This window comes from Vigna unguiculata, chromosome 7 (assembly GCF_037176805.1).
Source record: "Vigna unguiculata cultivar grain cowpea cultivar isolate G323 ecotype 2 chromosome 7, ASM3717680v1, whole genome shotgun sequence".
Lineage (NCBI taxonomy): Eukaryota > Viridiplantae > Streptophyta > Magnoliopsida > Fabales > Fabaceae > Vigna > Vigna unguiculata.
In genome coordinates this window covers 46,745,675-46,763,812 of record NC_140798.1, presented here as the reverse complement: position 1 = coordinate 46,763,812, position 18,138 = coordinate 46,745,675, and the positions used below count along the sequence as shown (strand labels likewise).

Here is an 18,138-nt window from a genome sequence, read left to right as displayed (position 1 = left end):
GTTTATACAAGTTTGCATCAATACAATTGATGAAAGGTTATTAAAAATTTGAATAACAAAGTTGATGAGAAAAGACTTAACATAAAGAAATTAAGTATGAAAATGGTGGGAATAGGATGGTATCTGGTGTTGATCCCTTCCCACACCATTCTCTGAAGTTGCTGTGACCTCATGACTCCATCCTCTATAACGGTTCCGCGTCAGCTCCAGCAGCGACTCTCTTACATCTTCAGCCTCCACACTTTCATTGTCCTTTTTCTGCTCAACATTCAAAAACAGAATAACCATGTAATTTTTCTGCTCAACATGACACAATACAAGAAAACATCTAAGTTAATCACCTCCACTTCAAAAACATTTGACACCAGACCCTTGTGGCTGGTTACCGTGGCATGCACCACATCCATGCCAATTGTGTTCAACGACTCCATCAACTTCACAAACCCACCAGGCCTGTGTTCACAGAACACCTTCACAAAATACTCATTCCCATCTATCAGTGCCACTTCCACTTGCGGCTGCAATTACCCAAATCTTACAATTATATCCAAAACATAACACCGTATCTCTAAACTAGAACAAGAAACGTAAAGATTAGTCATGATAGAGTATAAAGTAATGATCTTTTGCATACAATTGAAGTGGGTTTTGTACTATATGTATATATAGGTACCTCCATTTGCTGGGTTTGCTTGTCAATCACTGCTGCATCCTCCTTTTGTTTTGATACATAGCCATTCCCTGATGTACCCACATGCAACCCAGATTGGCCCTTAGCATGTTCAGAGTTTGGACACAGTTCACCTACACCCACATATTGATTATTGTTATTATTATTATTGTTGTTATCATTATTCCCATTGATGCAGTTGCTTTCTGTGTCTGCATTTTCCTCAAGCTCATCTTGCAGCTCCTTCACTTGCTTCTGCAAATCCTTTACGTATTCAATAGCATCTCCAAGGATAGAGGCTCTGTCCAGCTTAGAGATCCGTGGAACCAAAGAACGAAGCTTGTATAACCTGTCATTGAGCTTCTTCCTTCTCTTCCTCTCAGCCATGAGATTCTTGGACTGATTCCCTTTCCCATTTCTCCTCCTATACTTTCCATCTTCCTCTTCCTCGTTCTGCTCACTGCAATCCGACATTGAATCGGATCGAGCAACAACATGTTTCAGCAACTCCTTGTCCTCCTCTTGCTTCTCTTTTGCCTCCAGAGACTCCATGTACTGTGAATCCGTTGTCATGAGGCTTTTCTGATACGCGTCGTGCTCGTCTTCTGGGTTGGTTTGCTTGTCGTGAAGGAAGGAACCTTGGTATTCTTCAGAAAAGGCATCGCTCTTCATTCTGTTTAGCTGGTTGTAGTTGAACTGCTGCATGAAGTTCAGTGGAGAACTGCACATGCCGATGCGGTGGTCCATAGTGATGACATGTTCTGAGGGGTGAAAATGAGTGTTCCTGCTGTTGTTCCCTTCGTTTTCATCGCCTAAAAGTGGGTTTGGTTGCATGTTGCTCATTGCATTCACGTCAATGTTGAAGCTCATCGACTGGTTCACCGCTTCAATGCACTGGTTTGTGACAAAATCTATTACTTGATGATCTTCAGGCACCTGTTACAGAAAGAGAAAAAAAAAAGTTTAATCTATTTATACATTCTATAAATGCTGCCTACAAGAACACATAAAGTTATATATTATATGATATGATATGACAGTACTTGTTTGGTTACAAACAGTTCAATTAGTCCACCTGGCGCTGAAATCAAAACCTGGGTCCCCATTGTTTCCTGCAAAAATATATATATAAACTCAATATGTATGAATTTAGATGGAAAAAGTAAATTCCTTTGGATTGGAATGAAATGAAAATAAATAAAAAAATTGACTTACATCCAAAATGCTTGAATCCAAGCTATTGGAATAGTTCACCCAACTGGGTTGGTTTGTTAATAGGGTCTGTGTATAAATCCTGTTGATTGTAGTATACTGGCTAAGAATACAGAACACCATAGATAAAGGGAAAGGGAGTATTGGAATTCTATAAGATGAAAAAATACAAACCCAGAATTATCTATGGATATGGAAGTGGAAAGTTGGGAAAGAAGATCACAGGGCTTTGTTCTGGGGTGAGGATAAGTGGTATCCCTGCATGAAACCACAGAAGACACAGGGAAAAGATGTTCTTCACCACCATTTTGGTTGCTTTCAGTGCCACCACAACAACAACCCAACCACTCCAGAAACCTATAGCAACAATTAAAATTGAACACAAGAAGAGAAAGACAGAAGAAAATAAGAATAATCAGATAATCATGTATAACCTTTCGTCTTCACTCAATTTCCAGTAGATACAGTAGTCCCATCCGTTCAAACCCACAAGGGATCTTAGTCTTTCCACCAAGTTTTGCATGATCATGTTCATGTCACCTTTGCAAATTGATTCTGAGAATAACCCTGGCTAGCCGACACAACCGAGGTACCAAACCAATCAAGAGAGTTTGTCAGATATCGAATTGACTTGTGTCTTATGTGTAGTATATTCTTGTACATATAAAACAATAAACATGTGTTAATTATATGATAATGTGATATATATGTACGATGCATATCTATGTCAGAATATCACAGGAGTTGAGAAGAGTTATTATAATCTTAGTTTTACAGCATTACATCACGGTCCAGATGATTTTAATTATTTTCTCATTTGAATCATTCGTTTGATTTGTTCCTTCAAGCTTCGATATATATATATATGTATACATGTATGTCACTTGATATGCTTATATATAATAGCTTGCACTTTTGAAACACCCACATGCATCGACGCAGATACCCCATATAAATAGAAAAGGAATGAGATATATAAACCTAGATGATGATAGTAAAACTTCTTGTTTTAGTTCAGAAAAGCAAAGTGGCTCTATATGGTTACTTGATCCTTTGACTAAAGCAAGAAAAGCTGAGTGAAAAATTGAAACAAAAACTGAAATTTATACAAACTTAGTCGATAGCAACAGTTAACTGCACCATCTGAGCAAACCAAGAGCAGAAGCAAAGTTCCTTGTAGGAATGGTGGCTAGGAAGAAAATGAAGATGCAGACAACATTGAAAGCACACACACCTGGTACTTTCCTTGTTTATTTGATAAGAATATGTTTTTATATATAAAATTTGGAGCGTGGCTGTTACTATGGTAGGTGAAGTGCAGAGGGTGAATGATATATAGATAGAGAGAGAGAGAGAGAGAGTGATTTTTGCAATGAAATAGTTGTTTTGCGTTGTGTTTAGTTAAGGAAGAGAAACGAGAAATGAGGAAAGAAAGGTGAATTGAAAGATATAGATGAGTTGGTGATGATGGAAGGAACATATTGCATGATCCAAGATGGCGTACGAAACCTTAACTACTTGCTAAAGCTTTTCATTCCTTTCGGATACTATATTCTCTCAAATCCTCAACTACTCTACTCGTAATGTTAAACAAAAATCATTTATATATTCACACTTAGTATACATTTATAAAGAATAAAAGTGATAGATTTACGAGTTATATGATTCGATAAAGAAAAATCATATTTTGACTCCCGTAATTTAACTTTTATATTGTTCTTTTTAATGGAGCTTAATAGTATGGAATATTGATTAATATAATGTTATCTTTTATTTTAAAAAAAATCAATATTTAATATTAAATCACGTAAAAAAATATAAAATCGAAAGAGTCAAAAGTAGAAAGAAAAATAAAAAGAAAAATCAAGTAGGTAATAGATATACACAAGATTAAGTTTTCCATTCCATGTATCATCATTGCTAATATTAAACACAAAAGGAAATAAAAGAATTTATACGCACTTCTTATAGTGCAAATATGAAAGTTTATCTTAGACATTAACCTTGATTTTTTATATGGAAAATTTTAATTTTCATCAAACTTCAACGCTCAACTAGTTTTGGAGTCTATACTTTATTTCTCTCATACTATGACCCTACAATAAATTCATATAATATAACTAATTTACATATTTTGTTTTTTTTCTTTTTTCTTTTTTATAATTATAAAAGCATATAATTATAGTGTCAAGAAATCAGGTTCTTAAAGAAGAATGTGAAGGTGTATAGACATAAAGCAGAATGTGAAGGTATAAACATACGAGGAAGAGAGAAACAGAAAATAAATTAATAAAATAAAAAGAGAAATGGGTAATTTTGACACGGATTAAAACTGAAAACAGAAAAAAAAAAGCATGAATACAATAATACACTCTTTAAAATACTTCCGTTAAAAAAAATAAAATTTGATTTTTGTATTAAATATTAAATAATAAAATAATATATTATAGGTCACATTATCAGATATCTTCAAAATATTTTGCTTGTTATTGGTTCATGTATTATAACTCAATATTTAATTAAATGTTAAAAAGTGTACAAGACTTAAAAAAAGAAAAAACAGGAAGTAATTCTGGCATATTATACTTTCAGTTTTGGAAGATTTTGTGTATATGCTGAATTGGAGTGAAAATGGGTATTTGAAATGCATGAATATTTTTTTAGTATTAGATTGATGCACAGATTGAAAGTGAAATTGGTGTTTCAATATGGAATCATATACTTTATAGGTGGGGTTATATATATATATATATATAGACAAGAACAGTTTATAAATTTTTAGAAGTCATATAATGATTTTATATGTAGGATCATATAAAATATTTGCTAAAAAAAATAAATTAAACTTTGTAAATCATTACTTTATATCTTTCCAAATTGAGACGTTTTATTTAGGTTTAAAAAATGTTTTTAAACGCAATATACCAACAGCACATATTTACAAAGTACAACATGTAAAAAAGTACCACATCGAAAATCAAGGTAATTAACTTTATATACTAATAAAAAGTTTTAATTTTTAATATAACTAATTTATATGATTATTGTAAGTGTCTTACCCGTTTTGATTACGTTCGTTAAAATCAGGTTGGATTGAATCATCAAATCAAAATAGGTCACTCGTAATAATTCTATCTAGCAAAATGGATTTAAGAGACAAGTTGGACTGATCATCGCCTTTTAATTATTTTAAAATTTATTTTAATTTATTTTCAATTTTTAATTTCTTTTAATATATATATATATATATATATATTATTTAATCATATAAAATATTTCATAAACTTTTAATTAATTATTAATAATTTTAATTAAATAAATCAAAATAATTATTATATTTATATGTTAAATGATTTTATTATAATTAATAATTATAATTTAATTTGTATGTGTAACATCCCAATTTCAGCAGCTTAAAACCAATAAAAATAGGGAGTTTCATCATAGTTCCAAAACAGATAATCCAGTGTACCCAATATATTAATACAGTCTTACAAAAGGTATGACTATAAAAATATATCACTTATACACTTAAACTAAACTAATAAACTCTGTACTACTGACCACTGCTAAAGCTCCCACTGGAAACCTCCTCTTCAACACTAACACGATGGCTCTTCATCCTCCAGAAGTGTCTTTGACACTGCAACCACATCTGCTCCCACCGAATAGGTGATCATCGCAAAAGGAAACATACAACACAAGACAGGAACACAAAAAGCAAGGGTAAGCTAATCTGATTAAGGAATCATGCAGTTCAATTATAAACAGAAACCACACAATCTTTTTCATTATCACCAGAATCATATAGACCACCACAACACATTTACATGACTCTAGACTCAATATCCGGATTATGTAAGCGACATCGGATCTCTTGGTGGCTTGCACCTGCGATGGTTCCCAAACTCTGCAGAGTTTGGACACAAGGGGTTATCACCCAACCACTCCCAAGGTAAGTCCCATCACCTCTATGGCGGATCGGGTCCATAGACCAGGACCTCCTGCTACTCCCCCCGACATAATCCATCATACTCTACATGAGTCTTAATGGTTACTAGGAGCGTCAGGATACCAACCAAAAGTGAGTCCTTATGTCCTTACATACACTAAAACATTCCTCTTAGAATTTCCCTTGAAATCCTAGTTCAACCACTTCTTCTCATATTCCAACTTCATGCAATTTCACCGCACATATTACCAGTCATAACAATTCATGCATATCATAACTAAGTTCATATTTTAACATTCAAACATAGCTTCATCCATTAGAAACAGAAATAACACTCAGTTGCAGAGGTTCTCGCCCAAGCTAGAAGGTCTCGCCCAGGCGAAAAGAGCTCTCTCGCTTAGGCGAGTCATTCTCGCTTAAGCGAGGCTCGAAACAGAGAACAACCCAAACTTTGGGCGAATTCTCGCTCAGGCTAAGTTGTCTCGCTTAGACGAGAGTGACTCTCGCTCAAGCAAGACTAGCTCGCCTAGGCGAGATCTCGCGCAGAAACAGGGGATGAGTTTCTGGTGTTTTCGCTCAGTCGAGAGCTGCTCGCTTAGGCGAAAATACCAGATTCCCAATCTGTTCTCACATGCAACAGTAAAGAAATCTAGCACAATCCAAGCATACACTCAATTACACAGTTCAAGCACTCATACAACAATCAATAATGCAATTCAAAGTCATCAGAATGATTTCTATACGAAATTAAAGTAAAACAGTTAGCTTCCCTTACCTGTTATCCTGTTTAGACAACTTTATAAACGTCAACGCCTTAAAAACGTCAACACCTTTAACTCCACAGGATGCTCTATCTACACATAGAAACATCACAAGAACGATCAGGACATACCGTTATGATCACTGATCAACAGAGACTCATACTGATGATTAAAACGTCGCATGCAAGCGGAAGAGGGCCTGCATGCAACAGAAAACAGAAAAAGACTAAAATAAAGAGCGAAAACTCAACTTACGCGAACGGAGAAACTGATCGGTCCAATTTGAAGAGTTCGCCGAAAGGATCAATCCTACGGTCTCGGTTCTTCAATCAGACGACCAGAGAGACAGAACCTCTAGAGAGAAGTCAGAGAACTCTAGAAAAGTGGTTTCTAGAGAGATGGTGTGTTTTAAAATAATGAAACTCGTTTATAACAATTCTATTTATACTAAAGCCTTTTAATATTAAAATATTTGAGTCTCACTATTTTTAAACCACTATCACTTTTAAAACACCATTTTCTAGGGTCTTACAGTATGTATTAATAATTTAAATTATAATATTATTATATATTTATATCTATAATATAAAAAAATTATTTTTTTATTTTAATCTTTAATTTTAAAAAGGTCAACGAACTGACTTATACTTTCATCCCTTAAATTAATGGATTGGATAATTGAAGTGCAAATTGCAAATAGACTAACATCCCTTTCCTTTTTAGATGGGCTAAGAGGCTAGACCCAACCATTAATTTTGATATCTAGTAAAATGATTATTTTTATAATAATATAAATATTACTTTTTGTTGAAAACTATCAATAACTTTTCCGTGATCAATATTTTAAAAGAAGTTAATAAAGTAAAAGTAACACCGATTTATATATTTTGTTCAATAATATGTATTAAATAAGATTTTGACAATTTTAATTGATAAAAACACTAATTCAGCATATGGTAAGAGTAGTTAAATACCTAAATATTTTTAAAAACTTAATTTTGACTCAATTGTTAAAATTTAGTGATGACTTTTAATCTTTGAAACAAGGTGTCATTATTAAGATAGTAAAGATTCTTATATTTTATATAAGTTTGTAAATGTTTACAATATAATTTCAAATCATGATAACAAAATTAAGCTCTATATTAAATTTTGAGGATGAGAACATCGTTATCCAATAAAACAATAAAACTCATTTGTATAATATTTAACCATTTTATATTAACCAGAAAACTCATATCTTTTTAATATGTAAAATTAAATAAATATGATAGTAAAATAATATATAATAATCACATTACTCGATTAATAAAAATAAAATAACAAGATAATATATATAATAATAATAATAATCACGTCAACCAATTAATAAAAACTTGATTAAAAATATAAAATAATTTAAGTATTCAATTAAAAAGATAGCTAACTTTATATGAAATATCATTATTAAAATTGATAAATTACGGTATGACAAGTATAGTGTTGAATGTATTTATTTTCCAATCTTGACAAATAGGTGGAATATTCATTCTCCCATTGTATATTCCTTTTTCCGAGTTAATTTATTTTTTTAAGGGAATTATATTTGGTTACATATAAGAAATCACGTTAGGTTACGAAATTTCATTGTACGTCATGAAAAATTGTCATAGTGTAATTTGTATTGTAGGAGGAGAAAAGAAAAGTTTTGATAGAAGGAAAGTGACGTAACTTTATGAAATATACTTTGGTCACATATTAAATATTTTGGTGCAGACTTTAGAGATTTTACGTATGCAATGTCAATGAAAATGGTCCCAATTCAACAACATTTCATTTCTACATTTTTCTTTTGACTACTTTGTTTGGCTAAGTAATTTCTTAGAGCAAGGCCACAAATAAATTGTGGTTCCAAGGACATCAAAGACTTTAAGGTCGCAAAAGTCCTTAAATGTTGCCATCGCTCAAGGACCAAAGTCCTCCATTGCACCTTTTAATTCATTACTTTCTTTTAAATCTTGTTTTCCACAATCTCAATCTCTTATCATCACACGTGTCACGCAATCTTTAGCTCTCAGTCCCCTAGGTGGTTAATTGCAATTAAATTAAATTTTAAAAATCAACGTTAGGTTGGTGGGTGATTGTAAAATTGAGTTTCGATTATTTTTAAATAAAATTGTGTATTGAATTTTCATTTAAAAAAAAATCTTTGTAATCCCGTTATATAAAAGTGCACTAATTTTGGAAATATAACATTTAAAACAAAAATATGAGAGTGAGAGAAATGAACTATAGTTACTAATAATTAGGGATTACGATGCGAGTCGGTTCAGTCTGTTTCGAATTTGGCCCACATAACACGGACCAGTCTGTCTCGTCTCGTATTTTTTAACGTGGATTAAAAAGTTTGGTATGTTCAACATAAATGCAAACTGGCAGATCCGCATGTCAGCCTGTTTTTGTTTTTATTTTTTTGATAAAAACTTTCAATGTTAAAAAAATTGGGAAACTTTAAAATGTTCACAAAATTAAGCAAAGACTTTGGAGAGTTTAATAATAAATTGATAATTCAATATTTTCATCATATTCGTATTTTGACATACATGATGTATTCTTCAAATTTTAGCACATTAAAAAATATATAATACTTGTCTTTTTCGGTCATACAAAAATTTAAAACGTTATTGCAAGAATCTAGAAAAAATAAGTAACTGATATATATATAAGTGCAACTTTTTTTTATGTGAACTTATAGTCCAACCCACAAGAGATACAAGTTACGAGCTTATGTAAACGAGACCACTACAAACCTATGGATTCACTATCCTAGCCCGTCCACATTATTTTTTAGGCTGGCCGATGGTCTAAACTCGTATTACCATCTTGCTAATAATCCAATTCCCAAATTTTTCCAAAACATTTATCTTTTCTTTCCCAAAAATAATATTATTTCTTTGGTGTCATATAGCTATCATCACAACCATCCGCATAATTTTCCAAATTTGATTTTCGGAATCTTTTAAATCGATTTGTTGAACTTCCATATTATAGATACTTAGGTTGGAAAATATAACTTCTTCCTATGTATATTTGTTACATAAGCTACATACGTTTGAGACTTTGTTATATATGTATAAAAGCATTGATTGATTATTTCATTTTAACAATAACACACATCTTACCCTTAATAAACAACTTTTGAAGAACAAACTAATAAATTAACCTAAGAAAAAAAAATTGATTCTTGTGCATACATTTGTAATTAGGGGCAGCTCATGCAGGCCAATGAACAAGGATGAAACGCACTGTGATTGGTTACAAAAGAGAATATGTCACTTCACTGCCTTACAAATTGCTGCAATAAATAAATTTATAATAATTGAGTGGTTTGGGTTAGGAATATTTATATATATAAAAATAAGTGAATGGGGTCTCAGACAGGGGGAAAACCCACAAATAAGGATTTTAATAAACCATTATATATCTCCATGCAATTTTAAAACATGTTCTAAAATGTGACATTTTAAACAACGCTGATGAAGATGGGAAACACAAAAAGTGGTATCTTAAGTAGGTCGAAAACGATGAAACTACTTGTTCATGCAAATTAATGTTTTTTTTTTGTTACAAATTTCTTTAAAATCAAGTTTTCATCATTATTATTAGAAATATAGGATCAAGGTTATCCATTGTAATGGGTAGGTGGCATATTAATGTTGAATGACTTTTGATATCAAAGGACACAAAATAGAGAGATGAAAGTGATGGTTTAACTATGTTGATGGTTTTTCTAGAGATTGTGTATCAACAACAAGACTCAAATGAGTGGTTAATGTACAATTTTGCAACTTTTTTTTTTTTTTTCTAAATTGAATGGTTATAGATGATGCTCCTCATTGGAGTTGCGTTTGGTATTCATCATAGCAAATAACTCTTTTAATTCGAACTATGTATTGTCAAAGACAATCTCCCTAATTTATCAAAATTAGTTTTTTAAGGAATATGAAGAATCTCAGAAATCTAATTTGTATCATCCTAACAAAAGAATTTGTCTTTATACACATTAGAATTTGAACCTTCAACTACTTAACTTAAAAAACTTGAGTTTTTTCATTTTTTTTTCACGATTATGAAAACCAAAAACATATAGTAAATTGCAATAATATAATATTTTATTATAATGAAAAAAATAATATTTAGAGAATATATTTCTGAACTCGATTACTAAATTAATAAGAACAATGAAGAAATGTAACAAAGTTTAAAATTTAGACTATCAAAAGTCACAAATTCGGTCCGCATTAATGGGAGAAGGAAAGGAAAATTTGAGTAACTTGATGTTGTTAACAACCTCGATTTGGAAATTTTTTTCCACTCATATTTTCTCAATATTTTAAAAGTATATAGTCCTTTTATTTTAACTATAATTTAGCATGGGTAATTTTATTTCATTATTAATAAATTTAAAACATATAAATATAGATTAAAATCAAAAGATATTTTTATTTTTTAAATGTTGGGGTTGAATAAAGAAATTTCATGTACCTAGACATACGTACGACAGAATTTGTGATGTTAGGTGTGTTTGGTTAAACAGAATAGAGGGGAGAGATGTAAAAGAAAAATATTTTGCGTGATTGGTTGGATAATAAAATTTTATACTATTTTTTGCTCGTTTTTCTTGAGTCTATTTGTTTTATTAAATAAACTAAATTACATAAATTTAATTTTTTTGTTTTAAAATTAACATTGAAAATTATTTATTTTATCTATTTTTCTCATCTCAACTTATTCTAAGTCTAGTTAGTTTTTTTATCTATTATTTTCTCAAAACCAAAACACAGCCTCAGTGAGATCACTCTGTTAATAACTTTTTTACTTTATATCCACAAGAGAAACACTCCTCTAAATAGTTTAATAATATATAAATGTCAATAATTGCATATGTATATACATAGATATATTTAAAAGTAGTGAAATAATGAAATGAATTAAAAATTAAAAAAATATTATACAATTAACCAAAAGTGTAAGAAGGAGCATCTGAATGGGTTCGGGGGTTGGTGGTAGCATCACTCACACAACAACAAAAGCCGGTGAAGGTGAGGTCAGAGATAATTAACTTTTTCTTCAGTATTTTTATATTTTTATAGAGAATTTTATTGAAAGCGATAAATTCTATTTTAAAAAAATATTTTACAATATCTTTTTATGTATTATAGTGCTTGTAGATAGAAACATTTTAAGACATTCATGGTAAATATTTTTATTGTATTAAAAATTAATAAAAAAATCAGTGTAAGATTACTTCTGTAATAATGTCTCGGGTTTTTATGTAATTATGGAATAAGTGCCAGCTTTCTCAAAAAACATCACATGCTAAATTAAACTTATTTTAAAATTGTCAAATAGCTTCTGATTTGATTTTAATATTACCGAACGAGAATAGTTTTAATTTTAAAATTTTGAAAACATAATATATATTTTATAAAAGATAATTCTTTTGATGTCAAAAATGTATGCGCCATCATTGAATAAATTAAAAAGTTAAAAAGGTATTACATAATATAAATGAATATTTAAGTATAAATAATATATAATTATTTTAATTTAATTGATAATCTCAAATTGGATTACTGAAAATATAATTAGGTTAAAATGTTGAAGTTCTGTGGTCACTGATGGCAGGCAGCAAAACCTGACCTGAGGAAGTTATCTTCTGCAGGGACCCACACAGTTCCTCGAGAACAACAATCAAAGTAATGAATACGTAACCGAAAAATTTATTCCTTGATATTTATTTTTTATCGAGAACATTAACTAGAGTGATGAATGCCTAATTTTTATTAGCAAAATGCCAACTTTACTAATTAGATATAATCAATTTTGTAACAGTTATTTATTAATTGTAATATTAAATAAATTATAAATTTAATAATTATAAATTTTATTTTATTTTATTTAAAAGATAAAAGATTCATAAATATTACACATTTGATAATTTATTTAATAAAATTTTTTTAATAATAAAATAATTATATTTTAATATTATTAAAATTTAAAATGTAATTAAACATAAATATGCTAATTATTTTTTATTTTTATCTTTTATTAAAAAATTATATTTTATTTTATGTTAATTTATTTTTTTTATGTTTATTTATATTTTATGTTTTTAATAATATTAAAATAAAATTATTTAATTATTTTTTAATTTCTTTTATGTAAAATAAATAAATAAATAATTATAATGATATACTATTTATTTATGAATAATTTTATCCTTAAATAAAATGTATTGATATTTATTAAAGTTAGAATTTATTTAATATTAATTAATTATAAATTTTATAAAATTCAAAATTTATTAATTACACCTTTTTATTTAAGAACACTTTTTATTTAACTGGTAATATAAAAGTTGGAAAAATTGGGGATAATAAGAAATAATAATAATAATTTAAAATTTTCATTTAAAGACGGGAAGAGAAAAATGATTAAATAAAGAAAAGAATTACAAGAAATTGCAAAGCAGCATACACTTGCAATAAATTAATAATTAATTAAAAAGAAGATCTGTGATTAAAGAGGTGCAATTGGTCGATGACAACTCAAAGAGAAGTAAACGTTTTCACACGTACGAAGCGGCACAACACGTGAGTTTCTAGATGTTTGACAAATTTTCAAAGGCTTGTTTTCTTCTCTGTCATGCCACCTTTCAAATCGAAAGTGGTTTCGCATTTGCATGCTTTCGTCCTCATCTATTCTCTCTGCTTTTTTTTTTTATTATTTCTATGCTGCTATGGTCAAAGACTTTCAAAAGGTTCTGTAATTCTAATGTCACCCCTGCATAGTCAAAAAACCAACGCTTCCCCCATAGACATTTCTCTCTCATTCCTCGCTTCCTCGATGAAACTACACACAAAAAAGTGATAACCAGACACTTCTACATTTGGAATTCGGGTAAGGTTCCACCTACCCCTTCAACTTTCCAACAACGCTGTCTCTGTCTTTCGTTGCTACTTTTCTGTCTTGTCAATATCTTATCTATCCCTCGGTTTTTCTCCTTATTCGCCTCTCTGTTATTTTGTTTCTCTTTCATGGGTGTCTCCTTCTGCTGTACGTGGTGCTTCCCTCCCGTTCCTTCTCTTGCACTCTTTAATTTCCATAGATCAACTTCTTCACCTGCAAATGCTTTGAGTTAAAAAGGGCTGCATGCATTAAAAAAAAAAGACAACCTTTAAAAACATATGTGGGTCGGGTCTAGTTCTGTTTTCCTTTTTTGTTTCGCCTATGATGAGATCTTTTAGATATATTGTTTGTGTTTTGCAAAGGTTTGCCCTATTTACTAGGATTTTAATGGGACATGTTTTTGCATCAGTTGTGGTTAATTGAGTTTTTGTTGACTGGATGGAACAGTCACAGTAGGATCGGTTGATACGAAAGGTGAGGCAGGGGAGACTCAGAAAGAGATGGCTCACAACGGAAGAGTTATACAAAATTGTGTTTATGCTCCTAATCCCTACCATGAATGCACCGAGGCTTGTTTGCAAAGGATCAAGGAAACCAAGCCTGGCAAGTCAACTAAGAACAAAAAGAGTTCTGGTCAGTTCTTTTTCTGTTTCCTCAACTTTTATCATTAACTGCTATCACTAATATATCAGTGTATTTCGACATCAGTTTTTAGTTATAAATTACACGAAGTTGTGGATTTTGGCTTGTGGCATTCTTTGCTAAAAATCACTTCTTTTGTCCTATAGAGTGAACTGTTTAATTGGGATGATGTCCCTTTTTACTCACCTATAAAAGAAGAATCCTGATTCTGGCCAAGGTTTTAAATTTGTAGTCCCCATCATGTTTTTTCACCTCATGTCGCGTCTTTGGCGATGTAGGGTGAAGAAAATGAGAAGAAAGAGTGAGATTTTTCTTGTTTTTGGCTTAGTATCCTTTATCATTTGGTAGAACACGCATCCTTGATCGTAGGATGATTATGCCTGTAGACTAAGGACTCTCAACCACTATTTGGTGTCTGATCTGAGATGTGGTTCATCCAAGACATTGTGGATTGTGGCCTTTAACACTGGAAATTGGAGGCAGATGTGCCTGCAATTGCGATAGTGATGTAGTCTTAGTGAGTTAACTTTGCGGCAATAATTGCGATCACTGACCAGTTTTTCAAACCTTGTTCCCTGCATTTAGTTTCCTGTTCATTCATACATTCAGCAACTCAAAACTGTCTGATTCTCATGTTTTTCTTTTTTTCAACAAATCAGACTTAGAACAAGCGTTCATAAGTTCAATTGTCCCATCTTCATCCAACTGTTAATAATGCAATGAATGCCTGAAAATTTGACTGCTTTGAATCCTACTAACTGCTTTCTGCTATATGTTCCTGTTCTGTATGTCTGTTTTCTTGCGCCCTTTATGGACATTTCTCATTTTTTTCTGAAGCTGTTTTGACTTGTTTATATATATACATAAACTTTCTTTGAAACTTTATACTGAGCCCGCAAAAATTAAAAAAAGAAAATTTAACACTTGTAAGATCTGTCTTTTTTCTTTTTTCCACAGATTATCGCAGAAGTGTTACAGATGGTGAACTTGGCAAAAAGATGAATGAAGGAAAACGCAGGCCCTCCTCAGGTTGCCCTAAAGCATCTAATCCATACCATGTCTGTGATGACAACTGCCAGAAAAGAATGTCTGGGGCTGATCCAGGTTTCCCTCCATTTCTCATCCGCCATTTAAAGATTTCTGTGATATAAATTCGGTGAAAATTTTCTAATTTTAATCCATTTAATAGCTTGTAAGTTGTGTCTTGTGTTGAATTTCTGCACTCAGAGAATTGTAATGCAAGATTTCTCCATTCATTCATCTGATTTAATCTTCTTTCAGAAAAGAACTGTCACATGCACACACACCCCCCTTATGAAAAGACTAGTGTCATTACAGATTTCACTGTCATTACTGATGTCTACAATTTAAACATTACACAGTCCATTATTGTATAAACCTGCACCATATGTGTAATTGGTTTTGTATAGTTCAGAAATACATAGTTAATGGCATTCATACTATAGGATAATATAGACATTGATTATATATTATAATATGAATGGACCACACGCTTCAGGCCACCATGATATTATTTATCTATGATTCAACTTTGAATGGTGGTTAAGAAAACCAGTAGCAGATTTGTTTGACCAGTCAAATATGTTACTTGGAGGTGATAAACAGATCATTGGTATACCTAAGATCTTCCACTGTCAATATGTTTCTTATTGCTATTCTGAGTATTGTTTTAAATTGCAGGTACCATGTCATTGAACTTTGACAGGAAAAAGAAGGTTGGTTCCAAGCCAGAACTCCCCGTTCTTGACAGCATTCCACCCTCAAAGATTGGTGCTATTTATCTCTCTGATGCTTCATCGCCATTATCAAGTTATTCTGAGCAGACAAAGGGGGAGTCAAAAAGAAACGAGCTAATACCTGTTTCTGGAGAAATACATGTCCTTGATGTCATGGTAGAGGCTTTTCTTTTCTCCTTTTTTGGTCAAACCTCACATTTTCTTCAGTCAAAAGTTCTGTTTATATTATGGTCTAATGCAAGCAAACCAAACAAGCATTTAGTTGACTTGTCTCTTGTCCTTGTTTCTTTGAAAGCCTACCAACAACAAGGTCCAACCAAAGCAGAATGGGGACAAAAATGCTTCACCAAAAGTTGTTCCAATCACCTCTGTCTATGACATGGGAGGTCTCACCAAACCAGATGGTGGGTCCATGAAGTTTTGCTTCTCTGGTGCTCTCCATGACAATGACGACAGCGCGAGGAGACCGAGTCGGTGGTTTCCGAGGCGCGTGTCCCCGTCGGAAAATACCATGTGAAAGAAAGCTTTGCTCCAATTCTGAAATCCATCTTTGAAAAGTATGGTGATATAGGAGCAAGTTGCCACTTGGAATCAGTTGTGATGCGATCATATTATGTGGAGTGTGTGTGCTTTGTGGTCCAAGAGCTACAATCTACAGCAGTAATGGACTTGACAAAGTCTAAAATCAAGGAATTGTTGGCCATTATTAAGGATGTAGAATCTGCACAGCTTCGTGTGGCTTGGTTGCGCAGCATAGTTGATGAAATTGCTGACAGCATTGAACTGATCGATGAGCACCAGGTAGCAGAAATGGCAAAGGCTAACTCTGATCGTGAAGTGGAAACACTGAACAAAGAGCTAGAATCAAGCCTTGAAAGTTTGGCTCAGAAAGAAGAAGAGGTAAGGGATATGAAAACAAGGATTGAAGAGATCAGAAAGCGATTAAGCGAGCTTGAACTCAGGTCTTCTGATTTGGACAAGAACATCATGTTACTGAGGTCCAAGGTTGATAATTTAGATAGCAAATCGTTGCTAGATGAACTAGTGTAATGAAATTTCTCTTTCAAATTTCGTCCTCAGAGTTATGATATTGCTTAAATTGTAGAATATGGAACTGAATAAACGCATGACGTACGTATATTTTTAAGCCAGGGAAGGTTTGATATGATTACGTATTGCACCCACACATGCACATTTTTAAACTGTACTTTCATTTATTTTTACTTATATTTAAATATCCCAACAACATTGGGTTGAAAATGTAGTCATAACCGACTAATTCGAGACTTTTTATGTTATTTCCTTGGAAAATGTATACTTTTTTTTTTCTATTATTCACATGATAAAATGTTGTCGGTGTTTCACACTATACTTTTATGTTTGGTTGGTGAGACTGAATGCCTGAAAGTCTTTTGAAATTGGAAAAATCTACGTGTTTATTTTGAAGTGAATAACGGAGAAAAAAAGTTATGTTTATTTATATGTTCGCAGTTGAAAACAAAAATATGAATGGCTCTTAAAAAGGACAGAGAATAACTTTGGTCGATACGCAAACAAAGTATGATAATGGTTCGGCTAGGTTGTTGCATTCAGGAAAAAACAAAACCAAGTCGCTGATGAGTTTTTCTATTTTCACTGTTCTTTTTTGTAGCACTTTACTTTGTTTTTTGTTTTTGTGTTTTTGTTTATGTAATATAAACTTTTCAATAAAATACAAAAGATTCTTTTGAGAAATTTTGGACTAGATATCCCGACACTTTTCAATCAACTTCTGAGAATTGTTTTAGGAATGTGTAAATGTGTCTGAAATTTATTTTTGTTGAATGCATAAGAAATTAAATTTACTTCGGTGACAGATTTAATGAATGTCAAGTGAGGAATGTAAACTCAACGGTAAACGAAAATATATGACAAAATTGAATAAAAAATATGACATATCTCTAAATTTTGTTAAAATTAATTATATTTTTTGTATCTGATAGGTTAGTTTGCTGAATTTATTTTATATCTACATTTCTTCTTTGTTTTATATGTTCTCTCTGATTTAATTCTTTTTTATTATTACTTAGTTAATTCTCTGAATTTTTTTAATATTTTATTGAATAAATAATTCCAGATAGAAGATTATCAAATATAAATTATTTGCTACTTAACAATATTTGATTTAAAGTAAGCTTTCTTTTATTTTAAAAT

At 31.3% G+C, this 18,138-nt stretch overlaps 1 protein-coding gene and 1 pseudogene across 3 annotated transcripts; one reads left to right on the top strand and one right to left on the bottom strand.

Annotated features, from left to right (window-relative positions):
- On the bottom strand, positions 1-2,446 carry AMS (basic helix-loop-helix (bHLH) DNA-binding superfamily protein). Of its 2 annotated transcripts, XM_085665190.1 has the most exons (8): positions 2,317-2,446; positions 2,057-2,239; positions 1,886-1,964; positions 1,714-1,782; positions 1,320-1,606; positions 674-1,220; positions 342-518; positions 1-258 (listed from the first exon to the last, which is right to left on the bottom strand). In XM_085665190.1, exons 1-8 carry the CDS (start codon positions 2,415-2,417, stop codon positions 91-93), a joined length of 1,611 nt encoding a protein of 536 aa, XP_085521316.1. In that variant the 5' UTR covers positions 2,418-2,446; the 3' UTR covers positions 1-90. The 2 variants fall into 2 exon arrangements, with proteins under 2 accessions (XP_085521316.1, XP_027936415.2); XM_028080614.2 differs by having other exon boundaries at positions 3-258; positions 674-1,606; positions 2,317-2,422.
- Positions 2,447-13,351: 10,905 nt separating this feature from the next.
- Positions 13,352-17,110, top strand: LOC114192586 (uncharacterized; annotated as a pseudogene). The gene is made up of 5 exons (XR_014996509.1): positions 13,352-13,693; positions 13,994-14,179; positions 15,146-15,292; positions 15,890-16,101; positions 16,241-17,110. The product of XR_014996509.1 is annotated as an uncharacterized LOC114192586 (transcript).
- Positions 17,111-18,138: the final 1,028 nt, after the last annotated feature.